The 19,613-nt window shown below is 41.2% G+C and overlaps 1 protein-coding gene across 1 annotated transcript in view; it reads left to right on the top strand.

The window, feature by feature from the left end:
• The window catches only part of LOC129858897 (catenin delta-2-like), a 522,672-nt gene that overhangs the window by 485,939 nt on the left and 17,120 nt on the right, over window positions 1-19,613 (top strand). Inside the window, exon 18 of the mRNA XM_055928130.1 lies at window positions 7,057-7,183. Within this exon, the coding sequence (XP_055784105.1) occupies window positions 7,057-7,183 (127 nt within the window). The remainder of the gene's footprint in view (window positions 1-7,056; window positions 7,184-19,613) is intronic.

The following is a 19,613-nucleotide window of genomic DNA, read 5'->3' as shown; positions in this document are numbered from 1 at the left end:
TTCCATTGCTTGCCCATCCTCCATTTAAAGGGGTATCAACCAGATTCCTTTTCCAATGGCTTCTTCAGGCTGTGACCAGGCTTTAGACATAGTTCCAAGCTTTTATTTTGAAAAATGAGCGAGATTTATCAAAACGCGTCAGGTGTCCTTTGATTAGTTCATGCGCCCGAGAGTTGTAGCTCGACATTTTATTTCTCTGTAGTATTGAATAGTTTACTGTCCTGTTGAAATGTTATCGATTATGTATGTTAAAAACAACCTGAGGATTGATTTATAAAAAACGTTTGACATGTTTCTACGAACATTACGGATACTTTTTGGAATTTTTGTCTGCCCTTCAGGACCGGAACGAGCCTGTGGTTTTCTGAACATAGCTCACAAACCAAATGGCGGTTTTTGGTTTATAAAAATAATCTTTATCGAACAAAAAGAAAATGTATTGTGTAACTGGGAGTCTCGTGAGTGCAAACATCTGAAGATCATCAAAGGTAAGCGATGAATTTTATTGCTTTTCTGACTTTCGTGACCAAGCTAATTTGCGGCTAGCTGTTCTTACTGTTTTGTCTAGTGATTGATAAACTCACAAACGCTTGGATTGCTTTCACTGTAAAGCATATTGTCAAAATCTGACACGATAGGTGGATTAACAACAAGCTAAGCTGTGTTTTGGTATATTTCACTTGTGATTTCATGATTGTGTGTGTGTGTGTGTGTGTGTGTGTGTGTGTGTGTGTGTGTGTGTGTGTGTGTGTGTGTGTGTGTGTGTGTGTGTGTGTGTGTGTGTGTGTGTGTTGTAATTTTAGTTTTGTGTGTGTGTGTGTGTTTGTGTTGTATATTATTAGTAGTGTGTATGTAATATTAGTAATGTGTGTGTGTGTGTGTGTGTGTAATATTAGTAGTGTGTGTGTTTGTGTTGTATAATATTAATAGTGTTTGTGTGTTTGTGTGTGTATGTTGTGCAATATTAGTAGTATGTGTGTGTGTGTTTGGTGTAATACTAGCAGTGTGTGGTGTAGTGTGTGTGCGTGTGTATCTGTGTAATAATTGTAGTGTGGGGTGTAGTGTGTGTGTGTAATAATGGTATTTTGTGTGTGTGTGTGTGTGTGTGTGTGTGTGTGTGTGTGTGTGTGTGTGTGTGTGTGTGTGTGTGTGTGTGTGTGTGTGTGTGTGTGTGTGTGTGTGTGTGTGTGTGTGTGTGAGCTGTCCCTTATCCACACTGTAACTCGGCCACTCAGGAACATTCACTGTCTTCTTGGTAAACAACTTCAGTGTATATTTGGCCTTGTGTTTTAGGTTATTGTCCCTGTTGAAAGGGGAATTTGTCTCCCAATGTCTGCTGGAAAGCAGACTCAACCAGGTTTTCCTCTATGATTTTTCCTGTGCTTAGCTCTATTCCATTTCTTTTTGTACTAAAAAACTCCATAGCCCTTGCTTATGACAATCATATCCATAACATGATGCAGCCACCACCATGCTTGAAAATATGAAGAATGGTACTCAGTGATGTGTTGTGTTGGATTTGCCATAAAAGGTAACACTTTGTATTCAGGACATAAAGTTCATTTATTTGACACATTTTTTTTCTGTTTTACTTTAGTGCCTTGTTGCAAACAGGATGCATGTGTTGAAATTATTCTGTACAGGCTTCCTTCTTTTCACTCTGCCATTTAGGTTAGTATTGTGGAGTAACTACACTGTTGTTGATCCATCCTCAGTTTTCTCCTATCACAGCCATTAAGCTCTGTAACTGTTTTAAAGTCACCATTGGACTCATGGTGAAATCGCTGAGTGGTTTCCTTCCTCTGGGGCAGCTGAGTTAGGAAGGACGCCTGTATCTTTGTAGTGACTGGGTGTATTGATACACCATCCAAAGTGTAATTAATAACTTGCACCATGCTCAAAGGGATATTCAATGTGTGCCAAAAGGTGTCCTACCAATATGTGCCCTTCTACCAATAGAGGCCCTTCTACCAATAGAGGCCCTTCTACCAATAGAGGCCCTTCTACCAATAGAGGCCCTTCTACCAATATGTGCCCATCTACCAATATGTGCCCATCTACCAATAGAGGCCCTTCTACCAATAGAGGCCCTTCTACCAATAGAGGCCCTTCTACCAATAGAGGCCCTTCTACCAATAGAGGCCCTTCTACCAATAGAGGCCCTTCTACCAATAGGGGCCCTTCTACCAATAGGGGCCCTTCTAGCATTGGAAAACTCCCTGGTCTTTCTGATTTTATTTGTGTTTGAAATTCACTGCTCGACTGAGGGACCTTACAGATAATTGTATGTGTAGGGTACAGAGATGAGGTAGTCATTCAAAAATCATGTTAAACTCTATAATTGCACAGAGAGTGAGTCCATGTAACTTATTATGTGACTTGTTCAGCAAATCTTTACTCCTGAACGTATTTATGCCATAGCAAAAGGGTTGGATACTCAAGACATTCCAGCTTTTCATTTTTAATTTAATTTGTAAAATATTCTATAAACATAATTCCACTTTGAGACTTTGACATGGGTTTTGAATACTTTCTGAAAGCACTGTATAACTGTGTCTATCTCCCTCTATTTCACTTTCTCTACCCAATGCTTTCTCTACCCAATGCTTTCTCTACCCAATGCTTTCTCTACCCAATGCTTTCTCTACCCAATGCTTTCTCTACCCAATGCTTTCTCTACCCAATGCTTTCTCTACCCAATGCTTTCTCTACCCAATGCTTTCTATACCCAATGCTTTCTCTACCCAATGCTTTCTCTATATGTCTGTTTTCTCTACTCTTTGCTCTCTGTCTCTCTCGCTCTCTCTGCTTTCTCTCTCGATCTCTCTCGCTCTCTCGTTCTCTGTCTATGTCTCTCTCTGCTCACTCTGCCTCTGTCTCACTGTCTCACTGTTTCTCTGACACGCTGTCTCTTGCTCTGCTCTCTCTCCTCTCCTCTGTGTCTCTTTGTCTCTTTGTCTCTCTCTTTCTGTCTCTTTGTCTTTCTCTCATTCTCGGTCCATTCAAGGGTTGTTAAATCTGAAACGGCAAGACAGTCAGCTGTCTCTTTTATCTATCCTTTTTCTGACATCAACAAGTGCCCACGGCAGAGTCAGAGACACTAACTGTTTGGGCTGCTAAGGAGCACAGAAACACACTCAGTTCAAACCAATAGTGTGATATCTACAGTCTACCTGAGGCTAGGCAACAGCATATACAGCAAACACAGAATATTATCCCATTGAGCTAGCTCTGACAGCTGACGTTAGTCAGGTCATTATGCGTAACACATGAAGGTCACAGGCATACTGTGTACATGCGTCATGTGTGTGTTGGATTTATAGGGTGTGAGGCTTATGCGTGTATAAACATGTGCTGAACTACATGTGTAGCTCTGCATGGTTCCCAGTCTAACCATAGTCTAGAACCAGAGAACATCAGCTGGGAAGGACGGTGTCATGGAAGGATGGTGTGATGGAAGGATGATGTGTTGGAAGGATGATGTGTTTGAAGGATGGTGTGATGGAAGGATGGTGTGATGGAAGGATGGTGTGATGGAAGGATGGTGTGATGAAGGATGTTGTGATGAAGGATGGTGTGATGAAGGATGGTGTGATGAAGGATGGTGTGATGGAAGGATGGTGTGATGGAAGGATGGTGTGATGAAGGATGTTGTGATGAAGGATGGTGTGATGGAAGGATGGTGTGATGAAGGATGATGTGATGAAGGATGGTATGATGGAAAGATGGTGTGATGGAAAGATGGTGTGATGGAAAGATGCTATCATGAAGGATGGTGTGATGAAGGATGGTATGATGGAAAGATGGTGTGATGGAAAGATGGTGTGATGGAAAGATGCTATGATGAAGGATGGTGTGATGAAGGATGGTGTGATGATATGATGGAAAGATGGTGTGAGGAAGGATGGTGTGATGGAAAGATGATGTGATGGAAGGATGCTATCATGAAGGATGGTGTGATGGAAGTATGGTATGATGAAGGATGGTGTGACGTAAGTATGGTATGATGAAGGATGGTGTGACGTAAGTATGGTATGATGAAATATGGTGTGATGATATGATGAAGGATGGTGTGATGGAAGGATGATATCATGGAAGTATGGTATGATGAAGGATGGTGTGATGTAAGGATTGTGTGATGAAGGATTGTGTGATGAAGGATGATGTGATGAAGGATGAAGTGATGGAGGGATGGTATGATGAAGTATGGTATGATGAAGGATGGTGTGATGAAAAGATGATGTGATGGAGGATGGTGTCATAGAAGGATGGTGTGAATGGGGAAAGTGTCTCTAGATGTCTTTGAAATAGTCCCTTTAGCCGTACATTATTTGGCTTAGGAGTTATGTAGTAAGATCAGTGTAGTTGAAATGTGTTATTAAATCCTGTATTCCCGTTACTCTAAGTGGCTCAACACTTAAATATGAAATATGTCTAACATCAAACACTCTCATCCTATTGTCTTCAATCCCATTCCCACTTTGATGTGGAATAGACCTTTTTCTGTGAGAAAGAGTCACGACTAATTTCACACACACACACACACACTCACACACACACACACACACACACACACACACACACATACACACACACGCACACACACACAGACAAACACTCACACACATACACACACACACACACACACACACACACACACGCACACACACACTCATACACACACACACACACACACACACATACACACACACACACACACACACACACACGCACACACACACGCATACACACACACACACACACACAGACAAACACGCACACACACACACACACACACACACACACACACACGCACACACACACGCATACACACACACACACACACACATACACACACAGACAAACACACACACACACACACACACACACACACACACACACACACACACACACACACACACACACACACACACACACACACACACACACACACACATACACACACAGACAAACACGCACACACACACAAACACACACACATACAGCCGTCTCAGTGAAAACAGAAAGGGGATTTGATTTGGGGGGAAAGTAAAGCATACAACGCTGAATGTTAAAAAGTGTGAAATTGAATGAGTGTGGTGAATCAACAGAAATGGCCGTGGGTGATGCCTGTCCGGACAGACCAATCTGTCGTAACTTTTACTCAGCCTAAATGCATCACACAAACAGACACTAACACAAGCTCTGACACTCACCTTGTGCATAGGGCTATAACATGTGCTATAATGTGTGCTATAATTGCCTCGTCCCTTGCATTCTTACGGCCTGGAAAAGCTTTACCTGTCCAATGGCCTTAGACACAACAGGCACAATGGTCGCTTGGCAACAAAACTCTCTCCTTGCCAGTGGGGAGCTGTGGCATGGAGGGATGTAGAGAGGGAGGGATAGAAAGAAGAGAGGGAGAGGAAGATTAGTGAGAGAGGGGGGGTGGAGGGAGAGAGAGGTAAAGATAGAGATGGAGAGAGTAAAATGAGTAAGGGTAATGAGAGGAGAGGAGAGAGGGGGATAGGAGGAGAGGGGATAGGAGGAAGGAGGAGAGAGGGGATAGAAGGAGAGAGGGGGTAGGAGGAGAGAGGAGGCCAGAGAGAGGAGAGGGGAGAGGGGATAGGAGGTGTGGAGAGAGGGAATAGGAGGTGTGGAGAGAGGGGATAGGATGAGAGGAGATAGGAGGAGAGAGGGGATAGGGAGAGAGGAGTGGAGAGAGGGGATAGGAGGAGAGAAGGGATAGTAGGAGAGAGGAGGCGAGAGAGGGGATAGGAGGAGAGAGAGGGGATATCAGGAGAGAGGAGAGAGGGATAGGAGGAGAGAGGGGATGGGACTAGAGGAGAGAGAGGAGATAGGGAGAGAGGAGTGGAGAGAGGGGATTGGAGGAGAGAGGGATATGGGATAGGAGGAGATATGGGATAGGAGGCAAGAGGGGAGAGAAGAGAGAGTGAAAGAAAGTGGGGCATCTTTGATCCTTCAGGAGCTCAGCAGGAAACAAGCATGTCACAGGCAGGGCAGGGCAGGGCAGGGCAGGGCAGGGCAGGGCAGGATTGTGTGTGTGTGTGTGTGTGTGTGTGTGTGTGTGTGTGTGTGTGTGTGTGTGTGTGTGTGTGTGTGTGTGTGTGTGTGTGTGTGTGTGTGTGTGTGTGTGTGTGTGTGTGTGTGTGTGTGTGTGTGTGTGTGTGTGTGTGTGTGTGTGTGTGTGTGTGTGTGTGTGTGTGTGTGTGTGTGTGCAGATAAAGTATAAGGTGTATCATGGCATGCAGGTGGAGAGGGAGTTCCCACATGATTGAGAAATAGTGATGCCAGAACAGTCTTGGTAGTTACAGTATATCAGTATTAACTGCAAGGGTTATGGATCTTCTATAGCCAATCCTAATGTTTAATGTTTTATGATTTCTTAGGTGTTGTTTTTAGTTATCCTGTTTTTATTCTTCACGGAAGACTTTTATAACTTCCATCATATCAACACAGTAATTATAAACTGGGTGGTTCGAGCCCTGAATGGTGATTGGCTAAAAGCCGTGGTATATCATCAGACTGTATACCACAGGTATGACAAAAACATTATTTTTACTGTTCTAATTACGTTGATACCCAGCTTATAAAAGCAATAAGGCACCTCTGGGGTTTGTGGTATGTTGCCAATGTGCTAAGGGCTGTTCTTAGGCACGACACAACACAGAGTTATTGCTTAATTATACAGCAGCAATTATGTGAGTGAAGTTTTGGGTTGTTTAGGTAGAAAAGCATCGTTAGACAATTACTTAATTGGAGCTGGAACCCAGCTGAGAGTTCTGTCTCTTCTATTTACAGTCATTATATGAAAACAACAGCTGCTGTACTTTGTTATATCATACATCTGATGAAGGACCGGACAGGGATCAGTATGTGTGTTTTATTGTGAAGACGTTTTAACATACTGTATCTGTCTGTGTGTGTTGTGTAGGATGGATTTGTTAATGTCTTTGTACTTTAAACATCTTTCTCTCTCTTTCTCTCTCTTTCTGTCTCTCTATGTATATCGCTCTCTCCTTTTCTCTCTCACAGGATGGATACTCTCAGTATCACTTTGTTGGTTCTGCCTCTACCATAGAGAGAGACAGACAGAGACCCTACTCCTCCTCTCGCACCCCTTCTGTGTCCCCCGTACGAACCTCACCCAACAACCGCTCAGGTCAGTGCGCGTGTGTGCGTGTGTGTGTGAGTGAGAGAGAGAGAGACGCACGACAGGGGAGGTAGAAACAGAGATGCACTTTCTCCTTTACTGTGATAAATATTCCTCACCAAGAGATTCATTATTCACAGAAATGACTACATTTATTCCAAATTTTAACTTATTAAACCCAGAGGAAAAACTAAAAATACTCATGGGCAAAGGAGCAATGGCTCCTCTTGCAGCCAAATATGTATTTGCCTGCCATAGCCTGAGGGACACTGAATAATAGCATCTGCATAGTAAGCAGTAACTTACTTATTATGACTGTTATTGTTATTACTGTTATTGTTATTACTATTATTATTGTTGTTTATCATTCCAAATAGTAGTGGTATGGGTGGTAATGGTAATGATAGCAGTTTAATGATGGTGGTGGTGGTAGTGGTGGTAATGATGATAGTAGTACCGATGTAATGGTGACGATGACCGTTATTTAGTTATACGTTTTTTTTTTTTTTTTTTTTTTTTTTTTATGGGTGGATCAGCTTAGTATTGCGGAAAGAATGTTGCTTCCAATGTAATTGTCTGCATCATTTCCATTCCCCCATATTTTTTGGGTAAATATATATATCCATACACGTATGCATACATATACACATATATACATACACATACCTATATAGACATACATACTTTTTTAAAGAATATGCCTTTATTATTATTCCCCGCGACTCTACCACCAAACCCCCATATGGAGTAAACTTATAAACACTTCTGCTTTTACCTTCAATTTCTACATCTTATACCTATCTTACAGACACAGTCCACTTTACAATAGTTCTCTCTTATTTGTTCTTAGTCCTTCCTCTATTTCTGTTGTCCATCCAATTTTATTTCCACTTGTAACTGTGCTATTTCACAAAAGCTCCGCACCTATACACATTTCACAGATCCCGTATGCCCTATATTGTTTATCTTGTTATTAGTCCCACCCTTCAGCTCCACCCAACCCCTCCCATCTATCTTCCAACATCATCCATTTCGGATTTCTATTTGCCATACATTTCTCAACTGTGCTGTGATGCTTCACAAAAGACCTGAACCTTCCTATTCTCATAGCTTCTACAGATTGTAAATTAAAAATAAACATCTTTGCCAAAATAATTATTATATTATTGATTGATTGACTATGGCTTTTCAAATCCCCCAGTATTGCTATCTGTAGCGTTAGTTTTAGGCAAATGTTGCAATTCTTCAGCCATTCCTGGACCTGTGACCAAAAACGAGCTACATATGGACAATACCAAAATAAATGATCTAATGACTCTGCCTCCTCACAACAGAATCTGCAGAGCTGGGAAGATTGTATCCCCCATATATATAACATTCTATTAGTTGCAAGAATTTTGTACAGTAATTTATATTGAAAAATTCGAAGTTTTGAATCCGGCGTTGTTTTGCGTATCAATTCATAAACCATGTGCCATGGAATGGGTACATCGAAAATCTCTTCCCAACTATTTTGCAATTTGTATGGCACAGCTGTTAGTTTTTTGGTCCTTAAATGAAATTGGTATATGTTTTTATTTATCACACTTTTCTTTAACCATTTTTGTTCTTTAATACAGGGCCGACATACAAGTTCCTTACTTTTTTCCCCTTCTACTTGCCTCTTCCATTTTTGTGGTAATGCTGCAATTAATTGGTTGTAATTTTGGGTAGAGCAGACTTTTCCATATGTCTGTGTTAGCTGCATGTGTGACATAACTCCACCAGTCCTATTTATGATATCATTCACAAAAACTATACCTTTTTTAAACATTTCTTCGATAAATACAGTTTTTTTATCAATTATTATATTTGAATTTAACCACAATATTTGTTGTACTATTTGTTCCGTCCTTTCAGGTGGATTAAACTGAAATTGCAACCAACTTTCTAAGGCTTGTTTAAAGAATAAGGATATTTTGGAGATCATTTCCTTTTCAAACAGCCGAAAATGAGCAGGTGTAATCTGAATAAAGGGAAAAAGGCCCTTCTTGAACATAGGATGAGACATTCGTACCAGTTTACTAGAGAACCAGTTTGGATTTATGTATAACTTTTGTATGACCGATGCCTTTAGTGAGAGGTCTAATGCTTTAATATTTAATAATTTCTGCCCTCCGAATTCATATTCGTTATATAAATAGGCCCTTTTAATTTTATCTGGCTTGCCGTTCCAAATAAAATTGAATATTTTTTGTTCATATAATTTAAAAAACAGGTCACTAGGTGTAGGCAAAACCATAAGCAAATAGGTAAACTGTGATATGACTAAAGAGTTAATTAGGGTGATTTTTCCACAAATAGACAGGTATTTTCCTTTCCATGGTAGCAAGATCTTATCTATTTTTGCTAACTTTCTATAAAAATTTATTGGAGTGAGATCATTTCTTTCTTTTGGGATTTTTATACCGAGTATGTCCACATCTCCGTCAGACCATTTAATTGGTAAACTACATGGCAATATAAAATGTGTATTTTTTAGTGATCCAATACGTAATATGGTACATTTATCATAATTTGGTTTTAATCCAGAGAGGATAGCAAAGGTATCTAGATCCTCTATGAGGCCCTGGAGAGACTCTAGTTGTGGTTTTAAAAGAAAACATGAATCATCAGCGTACAATGACACCTTAGTTTTTAAGCCATGGATTTCTAATCCTTTAATATTAATGTTTGATCTAATTTTAACAGCTAACATTTCGATGGCAATAATAAATAGATATGCCGATAGTGGACAACCTTGTTTTACTCCTCTAGATAGTTTAAAACTTTCTGAGATGTAGCCATTATTTACTATTTTACACCTAGGGTTACTATACATAATTTTAACCCATTTTATAAGAGATTCCCCAAAATTGAAATATTCTAGGCATTTATATATAAACTCCAGTCGTACTTTATCAAAAGCCTTTTCAAAATCAGCTATGAAAACCAGGCCTGGTGTCCCCGATATCTCATAGTGTTCTATTGTTTCCAGTACTTGCCTTATATTATCTCCAATGTATCGTCCATGTAAAAAACCTGTCTGATTAGGATGAATAATATCTGACAAAACTTTTTTTATTCTATGCGCCAAGCATTTTGCTAGGATTTTTGCATCACAACACTGAAGTGTAAGAGGTCTCCAATTTTTTAATTGGACTGGATCTTTATATATACCACTTGGGTCCTGTTTCAGTAATAACGATATCAGACCTTCTTGTTGTGTGTCTGATAATCTACCATTTATATAGGAGTGGTTAAAACAAGTTAATAATGGTCCTTTGAGTATATCAAAAAACGTTTTGTATACTTCCACTGGTATGCCATCCAGCCCTGGAGTTTTCCCATCTTTAAAGGCCCCAATTGCAACAAGCAGTTCCTCCTCTGTAATTTGGCCTTCACATGAGTCTTTCTGTTCAGATGTTAATTTTACATTATTAATAGGAAAAAAATCCATACAATTAGTTTCAGTTAGTGGAGATGGAGGAGCCTGAAACGAAAACATATTCTTAAAGTACTTTACTTCCTCTTTCAAAATATCATTTGGTGAATCATGCGTGACTCCATCATTTGTCACAAGTTTTAATACATTTTTTTTGGTAGCATTTCTATATTGAAGATTGAAAAAGAATTTGGTGCATTTTTCCCCATATTCCATCCAGTTCGCTTTATTTTTATAATATATTACACTGGATCTTTCTTGAATAAGTTCCTCCATTTCTTTTTGTTTTTCCTCTAAATTATTCTGTGCCTCTATGGTACCGTTTTTATTATTATTATTTTTATTTAGTTATAAGTTAGTTATAGTTGTTTTTTTGTTTTTTTTATTACAATGTATATTGTATACATTGTTGCTTTGGCAATATTGACACAATGTTTTTCATGCCAATAAAGCAGCTTGAATTTGAGAGCGAGAGCGAGAGAGCGAGAGAGCGAGAGAGAGAGAGAGAGAGAGAGAGACAGAGACAGAGACAGAGACAGAGAGACAGACAGACAGACAGACACACAGCTGTCCCTTCTTGTCACCCTGATAAACTCTTCCCTCTAACTTTGTATCCCCTTAACCAGGCCAATGAGCCAGAGAGCTACTGGAGGACATTAGCATTATCCATTAGCATCAGCGCTAACCTGCCTGTGGCTGTGCTTCCTTCACAGTGGGTTTAGCATGGTGATGAGGCAGAAAAGTGCTTTCATTCTCCCTGGCTTAGTGGACTCTTCAACTGACCCTGGCCTCAACTTCAGAGCAACCAGCTTCCATGCCTAATGGTGTGTGTGTGTGTGTGTGTGTGTGTGTGTGTGTGTGTGTGTGTGTGTGTGTGTGTGTGTGTGTGTGTGTGTGTGTGTGTGTGTGTGTGTGTGTGTGTGTGTGTGTGTGTGTGTGTGTGTGTGTGTGTGTGTGTGTGTGTGTGTGTGTGTGTGTGTGTGTGTGTGTGTGTGTTCAAAAGCTTTTCCAGGTCATTGGTAAGCCATCACTTTTTTGTACCACTCTACTAAGAACTGAGATGGTGTAGCTGGTATTATAATGCTGTAAGTGAGTGTGTGGTATAGTAGAGGGTAGGGGTGAAGTTAGACATGATGACCTAAGTTGGAAGAGGATAGGAAAAGATGAGAAGATGAGTCAAACTTTGAATATTGACGTTGAAAAGCAGGAGCTTTGAGGAATATAGAGACCCTGCTCTCTCCTCTATCCCTCATCTTCCCCCTCTCCACATCTCTACTTTCATTCCCTTTCTCGCTCTCTCTCTTTCTCTCTTTCTCTCTCTCTCCCTCTCTCTCTCTCTAATCCAGCATTCCATCATTCGCTCCTTCTTCTGTTCTCTAGTACATGCTGTTCTGCATCTACTAGAACCATGTTCCTCTGAGACTGATCAAAGCAGATTGAGAGTGGGAGGAAGGGAAGGAGGGGGGGGGGGCAGTCAGAGAGAGAGATTTTGTTTTATTGAACGTTTATTTTAACAGGGAGTCAACACTGAGACCGAGGGTCTCATTTCCAGGTGAGCCCTGGTACACAATACACATTGAGATAATTAAAACTACACATGCATAAATACATTACAATACACACAAATATGCAAAAACACCATCATAAAGAACAGTTCAATTTCTCAGCAACTAGGTCCTCAAACAACACTCAACTGCCTGAGAGGCTCCAGAGCATCACATTTTAATGAGCTCTGCAAATTGCAATCTTAAAAACTAAAGGCGGATTTACCTAATTTGGTGGATCCCCGAGGAACCTCAAGAGTTAACCAACCCTGTGAACATGTTTTGTAAATCATGTTTTAATACTTCAACAATGAAGTTAGGTAAGTCGGAAAGCTTGTGTCGTAGAGCTTTGTAAACAATGAGGGAGTAAGGAAGTGACCTATGGGACTTTAATAAGGACCAGCCAACCGTGTGATACAGGATGCAGTGATGCGTATTAATACTGTCACCAGTGATAAAGCAAAGGGCGCTATTGTAGACAGCATCCAAAGGTTTAACCTCTACGGGATAGGTGTCCCTCCACCGGTTGAGCTGACGTGCACAAATGTGATTAGAATGACATTGTAAGTAAAAAGAACATTTCCCAGGACATAGACATGTCTTATATGGGCAGAAAGCTTAAATTCTTGTTAATCTAACTGCACTGTCCAATTTACAGTAGATATTACAGTGATAAAATCCCATGTTATTGTTTGAGGAGAGTGCACAACAACAAAAAACTTTTATCACGGCATGGTTTGATACATTCACCTCTGAAGGTAAATAATGTACTTACATTCAGTAATCTGGCTGTGATTTGTCATCCTGAGTGTCCCAGAGATAAAATATAGCATAGTTTTGTTCGATAAAATCCATTTTTATATTAAAATGTAGGAACTGGGTTCTAAAGCTTGAACCCGTGCTGAATCTATTGGCTGTGTGCTTCTGGGGTGTTTGTCAAAATGATATCCAAAAAAGTCGATTTTTCAGGGTGTCCTAAGTTGGTGCAGGTTGGTTGAGTTAAATCTACAAACAATACCCCATAACGGCAAAGCGAAAATAGTTTTATTTTAATTTTAGCAAATGTATTAAAACTAACAAATAGAAATACCTTATTTACTGTACTTAAATATTCAGACCTTGTGCTATGAGACTCGAAATTGAGCTCAGGTGCATCCTGTTTCCATTGATCATCCTTAAGATGTTTCTATAACTTGGAGTCCACCTGTGGTAAATGTAATTGATTGGACATGATTTGGAAAGGCACACACCTGTCTATATAAGGTCCCACAGTTGACATTGCATCTCAAAAACCAAGCCATGAGGTCGAAGGAATTGTCAGTGGAGCTCCGAGACAGGATTGTGTCGAGGCACAGATCTGGGGAAGGGTACCAAAACATTTCTGCATCATTGAAGGTCCCCAAGAACACAGTGGCCTTCATCATTCTTAAATTAAAATAGTTTGGAACCACCCACACTCTTCTTAGAGCTGGCCACCTGGCCAAACTGAGCAATCGGGGGAGAAGGCATTGGTCAGGGAGTTGACCAAGAACCCGATGGTCACCTTGAGTTCCTCTGTGGAGATGAGAGAAATTTCCAGAAGAACAACCATCTCTGCAGCCCTCCACCAATCAGGCCTTTATGGTAGAGTGGCCAGACGGAAACTACTCCTCAGTAAAAGGCACATGACAACCTGCTTGGAGTTTGCCAAAAGGCCCCTAAAGACTCTCAGACCATGAGAAACAAGATTCTCTGATCTGATGAAACCAAGATTGAACTCTTTGGCCTGAATGCCAAGCGTCACGTCAAGAGGAAACCTGGCACCATCCCTACGGTGATGCATGGTGGTGGCAGCATCATGCTGTGGGGATGTTTTTCAGCAGCAGGGACTGGGAGACTAGTCAGCATCGAGGCAAAGAATAACGGAGCAAAGTACAGCGAGATCCTTGATGAAAAACTGCTCCAGAACGCACAGGACCTCTGACTGGGGCAAAGGTTCACTTTCCATCAGGACAACAACCAGAGCCTGGACTTGAACCCAATCAATCATCTCTGGAGAGACCTGAAAATAGCTGTGCAGCGACGCTCCCCATCCAACCTGACAGGGCTTGAGAGGATCTGCAGAGAACAATGGGAGAAACTCCCCAATACAGGTGTACCAAGCTTGTAGCGTCATACCCAAGAAGACTCGATGCTGTAACCCCAGCCAAAGGTGCTTCAATAAAGTACTGAGTAAATGGTCTGAATATTTATGTAAATGTGATAGTTCCATTTTGTATTTGTAATACATGTGCACTTTTTTTTGGTTTGTCATTATTTAGTATTGTGTGTAGATTGATGATGAATTTTGGAATAAGGCTGTAACGTAACAAAATGTTGAAAAAGTCAATGGGTCTGAATATTTTCAGAAGGCACTGTAGACACAAGATTGCTTTAAAACTGTGCCATTTGGTCTATGCCTCATATGAGTATGTGGAATAACACAAGACTCAATACAAGGTTATCTGTTTGGGCCAAGGACTGGTATCCCATCACTTTTTAAATCCCTTTTCAATGTTAGCACTCGGTATCCAAGCTCCCGTCCTGTTTGGGTGCAGACTGTCCCTTTTTAGGAACTGCGGTCACTCACAAAACTGAAAATCTAACGCTTTTTCAGAGCAGAGTCCTGATTTCATCCAGACAAGGGCCTCCGTTGGCTCAGTGGTCCAAAGTCGCGGAAGTACGATGGTAAGGCAGCTTCAGACGGATGGATATGGGTTAAGGGACTGATGTTGTCGCCCTTTTGTTTGATGTTGGCAATCACTTGCCTGGCATCGGAGTCTCTATGACCAGAGCGGGGTCCTAGGGCCACAGAGTCCACTTCCAGCGGTTCAAAGCTGTTTGCCAGGTGGTGGAGCGGATCCCTTGTTGAGAGAAATGTTCAGGGCTGAGATCTGAGGAGAGAGAGAAAGAGAGATGGAGGTTGTTCATGTTTGAGAGAGAGAGAGAGAGAGAGAGAGAGAGAGAGGGATGGAGGTTGTTCATGTTTGAGAGAGAGAGAGAGAGAGAGAGAGAGAGAGAGAGAGAGAGAGAGAGAGAGAGAGAGAGAGAGAGAGAGAGAGAGAGAGAGAGAGAGAGAGAGAGAGAGAGAGAGAGAGAGAGAGAGAGAGAGAGAGAGAACAACTTGGGAGAAAAAAAGCAGCTTCTCCGTTGGATTTGGTCTAGCAGTGAATGCTTCAAAAGAAAAGGTCTGCAAAACATTTAACTCAATAAAATAATATTGTCAAAAATAAATATTCCTCTCCAAATCTGGTGCAAAATATTCAATAGTGTAATTAGACCAATTGCACTATATGGAAGCGAGGTTTGGGGTCCAACCTTTAATTCCGATTATACGCATTGGGAGACAAATTATCCAAAATATCCAAAAGAAAGTACCAAATAATACATGCAAAGCGGAACTCGGAAGATTCCTTTGAATTGTAAATATAAAGAAAACGATACTAAAATGTTGGCACCATTTGAAATTAAGCCCCCAAACATCCTTACAATTCAAAGCACTGGAAACCCAAGAGCTGAGCCCTGAAACGAGTCCCTTATGTCAGCTGTTAAAATCACTAAACAACCCTATTATCAAAACACACAGGAAAATCAATCAAATTGTTACAGAAACTAAATCCTCCTATTAGACTAATTGGGAAAATGAAACAAAAACACAGAATGAACTAAATTGCTATTTGACCCTCAACAGAGAATACTAATTGGCAGAATATCTCTAGTCTCTCAGAGATACAAAACAGAAACTGATCCTGACCAAATAAACGCTCAGCGAACCACCAATTAATAGGGTATAGAAAAAGGGAGACACACAAAGACATGGCTAACCCAAGAGGAGTGTCTATGTGGTCACTGCACCACAGGGGAGGTAGAGACAGAGATGTACATTTTTCTCTACTGTGAGAAATACTCCCAAATAAGCTAATATCTTTTGAAGAAAATATCTAAATCAATTCCCAACCTCTGGGCATTTACCAATGACATAAAGCTGTGAGTTATTCTGGGTGAGTGAGAAAACGCAAATATGATTGCCAGATATGTATAGGATTGCCATAGACTGAGGGACATCCCATTACCATTAGTTCCCCTGAAGTATGTACATTGTATATAACTTACAAGTACTACATAGTGTAACCATCATTCATGTACATTATGTTGATTATTTACTATCCATTATTTTTTATATATTCGTATTTTTATTGAATTAAATGTATCTACCTAAGTTTCCGCAATACAACAGCAGTAGTGTTGTAACTGTATACAGGATTCTATTATTATTATTATTATTACTACTGAAATAAACTGGATTTCATTATCAACATTGGATTGGACTCTATTGACTGAAATGCTTAAGCACTGCACCAACTAAAACAGGTCACAACTCCTGCAGCTCTGTTGCACGCTGGGTACGTACATAGTTAATGGTAGGCTTCGATTGGACTGCTATGGTAGGTACACCTATAGCTCTCAGAGCGTTCACAGTCAGCCCACTGAAACCAGGGACTGTGATCAGATCACAGCAAAATCACAGTCTACTTGAACAGAGCAATACTCAATCATGAGGAATCATAGCCAAAGGAACTGAATAATATAAAGGAAAGCAGTGTGGAAACCTACAAAAAAAAACAATTAGGCAACAACATATTCAATCCCTTTTAGACAACTTCCTGGACAAAACGTTCCACTGCAATAGTGAAGTCGGAACCTTGGCAGTAGAAAACCTAAAAAGTATATTTGTCTTCTCAGCTTCCCTATCAAATCTATTCATTTCAAACAGAAAACCGGAGAAAATGATCAACAATGACAAATGGTTTGATGAAAATTGCAAAAACCTAAGAAAGAAATTGAGAAACCGATCCAATCAAAAACAGATACCCAGAAAACCTGAGTCTACGCCTTCACTATGGTGAATCACTAAAACAATACAGAAATACACTACAAAAAAATGAACAACGTGTCACAAATCAGCTGATTGTCATTGAAGAGTCCATAGACTAACCACTTCTGGGAAAATTGGAAAACTGATGAACAACACGAAGAGTTATCTATCCAAAACAGAGATGTATGGGTAAACCACTTCTCCAATCTATTTTGGCCCAATAACAAAGAACAAACTGCAAAAACATATACATGATCAAATACAAGTCTTGGAATCAGCTATTAAAGACTACCAGAACACACTGGATTCTCCAATTACATTGACTGAACTACAGGACAAAATACAAACCTTCCAACCCAAAAAGGCCTGTGGTGTTGATGGTATCCTCAATGAAATGATAAAATATACAGACCACAAATTCCAATTGGCTATACTAAAACTCTTTAACGTCATCCTTAGCTCTGGCATCTTCCCCATAATTTGGAAACAAGGACTGATCACCCCAATCCACAAAAGTGGAGAGAAATATTTGACCCTAATAACTACTGTGGGCTATGCGTCAACAGCAACCTTGGGAAAATCAGCAGACTCTTAATTTCGTCAGTGAAAACAATGTACCGAGCAAATGTCAAATTGTCCCCTCCCCAAAAATAAAAAATTACAATAATATCATAATAATAACTGTACGACAGACCACGTATTCACCCTGCAAGTCAATTTTGGCATGAGGGTCTGCTATCCAAATTGATGTAAAGTGGTGTTGAGGGAAACATATATGACATTATAAAAACCATGTACACAAACAAAAAGTGTGTGGTTAAAGTTAGCCAAAAACACAGGGACGTGGGGTGAGACAGGGATGCAGCTTAAGCCCCACCCTCTTCAACATATATATCAACGAATTGGCAAGGACACTAGAACAGTCTGCAGCACCCGGCCTCACCCAGCTAGAATCTGAAATCAAATGTCTACTGATGATCTGGTGCTTCTGTCACCAACCAAGGAGGGCCTACAGCAGCACCTAGATCTTCTGCACAGATTCTGTCAGCCCTGGGCCCTGACTGTAAATCTCAGTAAGACAAAAATAATGGTGTTGCAAAAAAGGTCCAGTCATCAGGACCACAAATACAAATTCCATCTAGACACCGTTGCCCTAGAGCACACAAAAAACTATACATACCTCGGCCTAAACATCAGCGCCACAGGTAACTTCCACAAAGCTTTGCATGGTCTGAGAGACAAGGCAAGAAGGGCCTTCTATGCCATCAAAAGGAACATAAAATGCAACATACAAATTAGGATCTGGCAAAAAATACTTGAATCAGTTACAGAACTCATTTCCCTTCGTGGTTGTGAGGTCTGGGGTCTGCTCACCAACCAAGAATTCACAACATGGGACAAACACCAAATTGAGACTCTGCATGCAGAATTCTACACACACACAAAGAGAGAGCACATGGCTTTTAACTGTTAAGCAGAGCAGCACAGGGGAGCCCAAGAGCAGACTCAGACGAGGAAACAGATGAATGACCAAGGTATTTATTGTAACACAGGGAGGTATGGAAATCCTTTTGACCTGGAGTGTAGACTGGAGCTGAAGCAACGGTTAGCTTGGGATTGGGTCCTGGCGGAGGCACGAATAAAAGACCGGACCCTCCTCCAGGTGCAATGACAACAGCGCCTGTGGTCCTGGACTGAGTTACTGTTAGATCTACTGTTAGATGGAGGGAGGCCAGTGACGAAGTCCTGAGCTATGTGTGACCAGGGGCGACTGGGTATGGGAAGAGGGCGAAGCCGACCGGACGTAGGTTTGATGGAGGTTTAGTTCCGGGCACAGACCGAGCAGGCACCATGGTGGACCACCAAAATCGCTGCCGCAGGAAGGCGACAGTCCGGTTCATACCAGGGTGACAGGTGAGGTGAGTAGCATGGGCCCACTGAAGAATTTCAGAGCGAACTGAAACTGGCACAAACAGAGCCATTCAAGGACCATTTCCTGGATCCGACTGGTCCAGCTGAGCCTGACGAATACAGGACTCGATCTCCCAGGAGACAGCAGCAACGATGCAGGAGGATGGCATAATGGTTTCTGCCTCGGTACCTGTGTTGTCTGCGGTGAACTGACGGGAGAAGGCGTCAGGCTTGGTATTCTTAGATCTGGGGCGAGAAAGGTTATACAACCGACTACTGGGGAGGGGAGCTCCAGGCTGGAGTTCAATAGCACAGTCGCACGAGCAATGAGGCGGCAGAGGCGGGGTGTGGTGCTTACTGAATACATGAGTTAAACTGTGATACTCTGGAGGAACAGAAGACAGGTCCGGGGGTTCTGGAATGAACTGGGGTACAGACAAGGCAGGTGGAAGGACAGAATGTAGACATTTGGAATGACAAAATGTACTCCAAGTAGTAACCCTCCCAGTGCTACAGTCAATCTGTGGGTTGTGTAGTTTTAACCATGGATGGCCCAGAACCAGAGGAGAGTAGGGACTGTCGATTATGTGGAAACTGATCTTTTCTTGGTGATTACCAGAGAGACGC

Source organism: Salvelinus fontinalis, chromosome 7 (genome assembly GCF_029448725.1).
Source record: "Salvelinus fontinalis isolate EN_2023a chromosome 7, ASM2944872v1, whole genome shotgun sequence".
Classification (NCBI taxonomy): domain Eukaryota; kingdom Metazoa; phylum Chordata; class Actinopteri; order Salmoniformes; family Salmonidae; genus Salvelinus; species Salvelinus fontinalis.
Note: the sequence above shows the minus strand (reverse complement) of the source record. Positions and strands in the feature narration are given on the sequence as shown.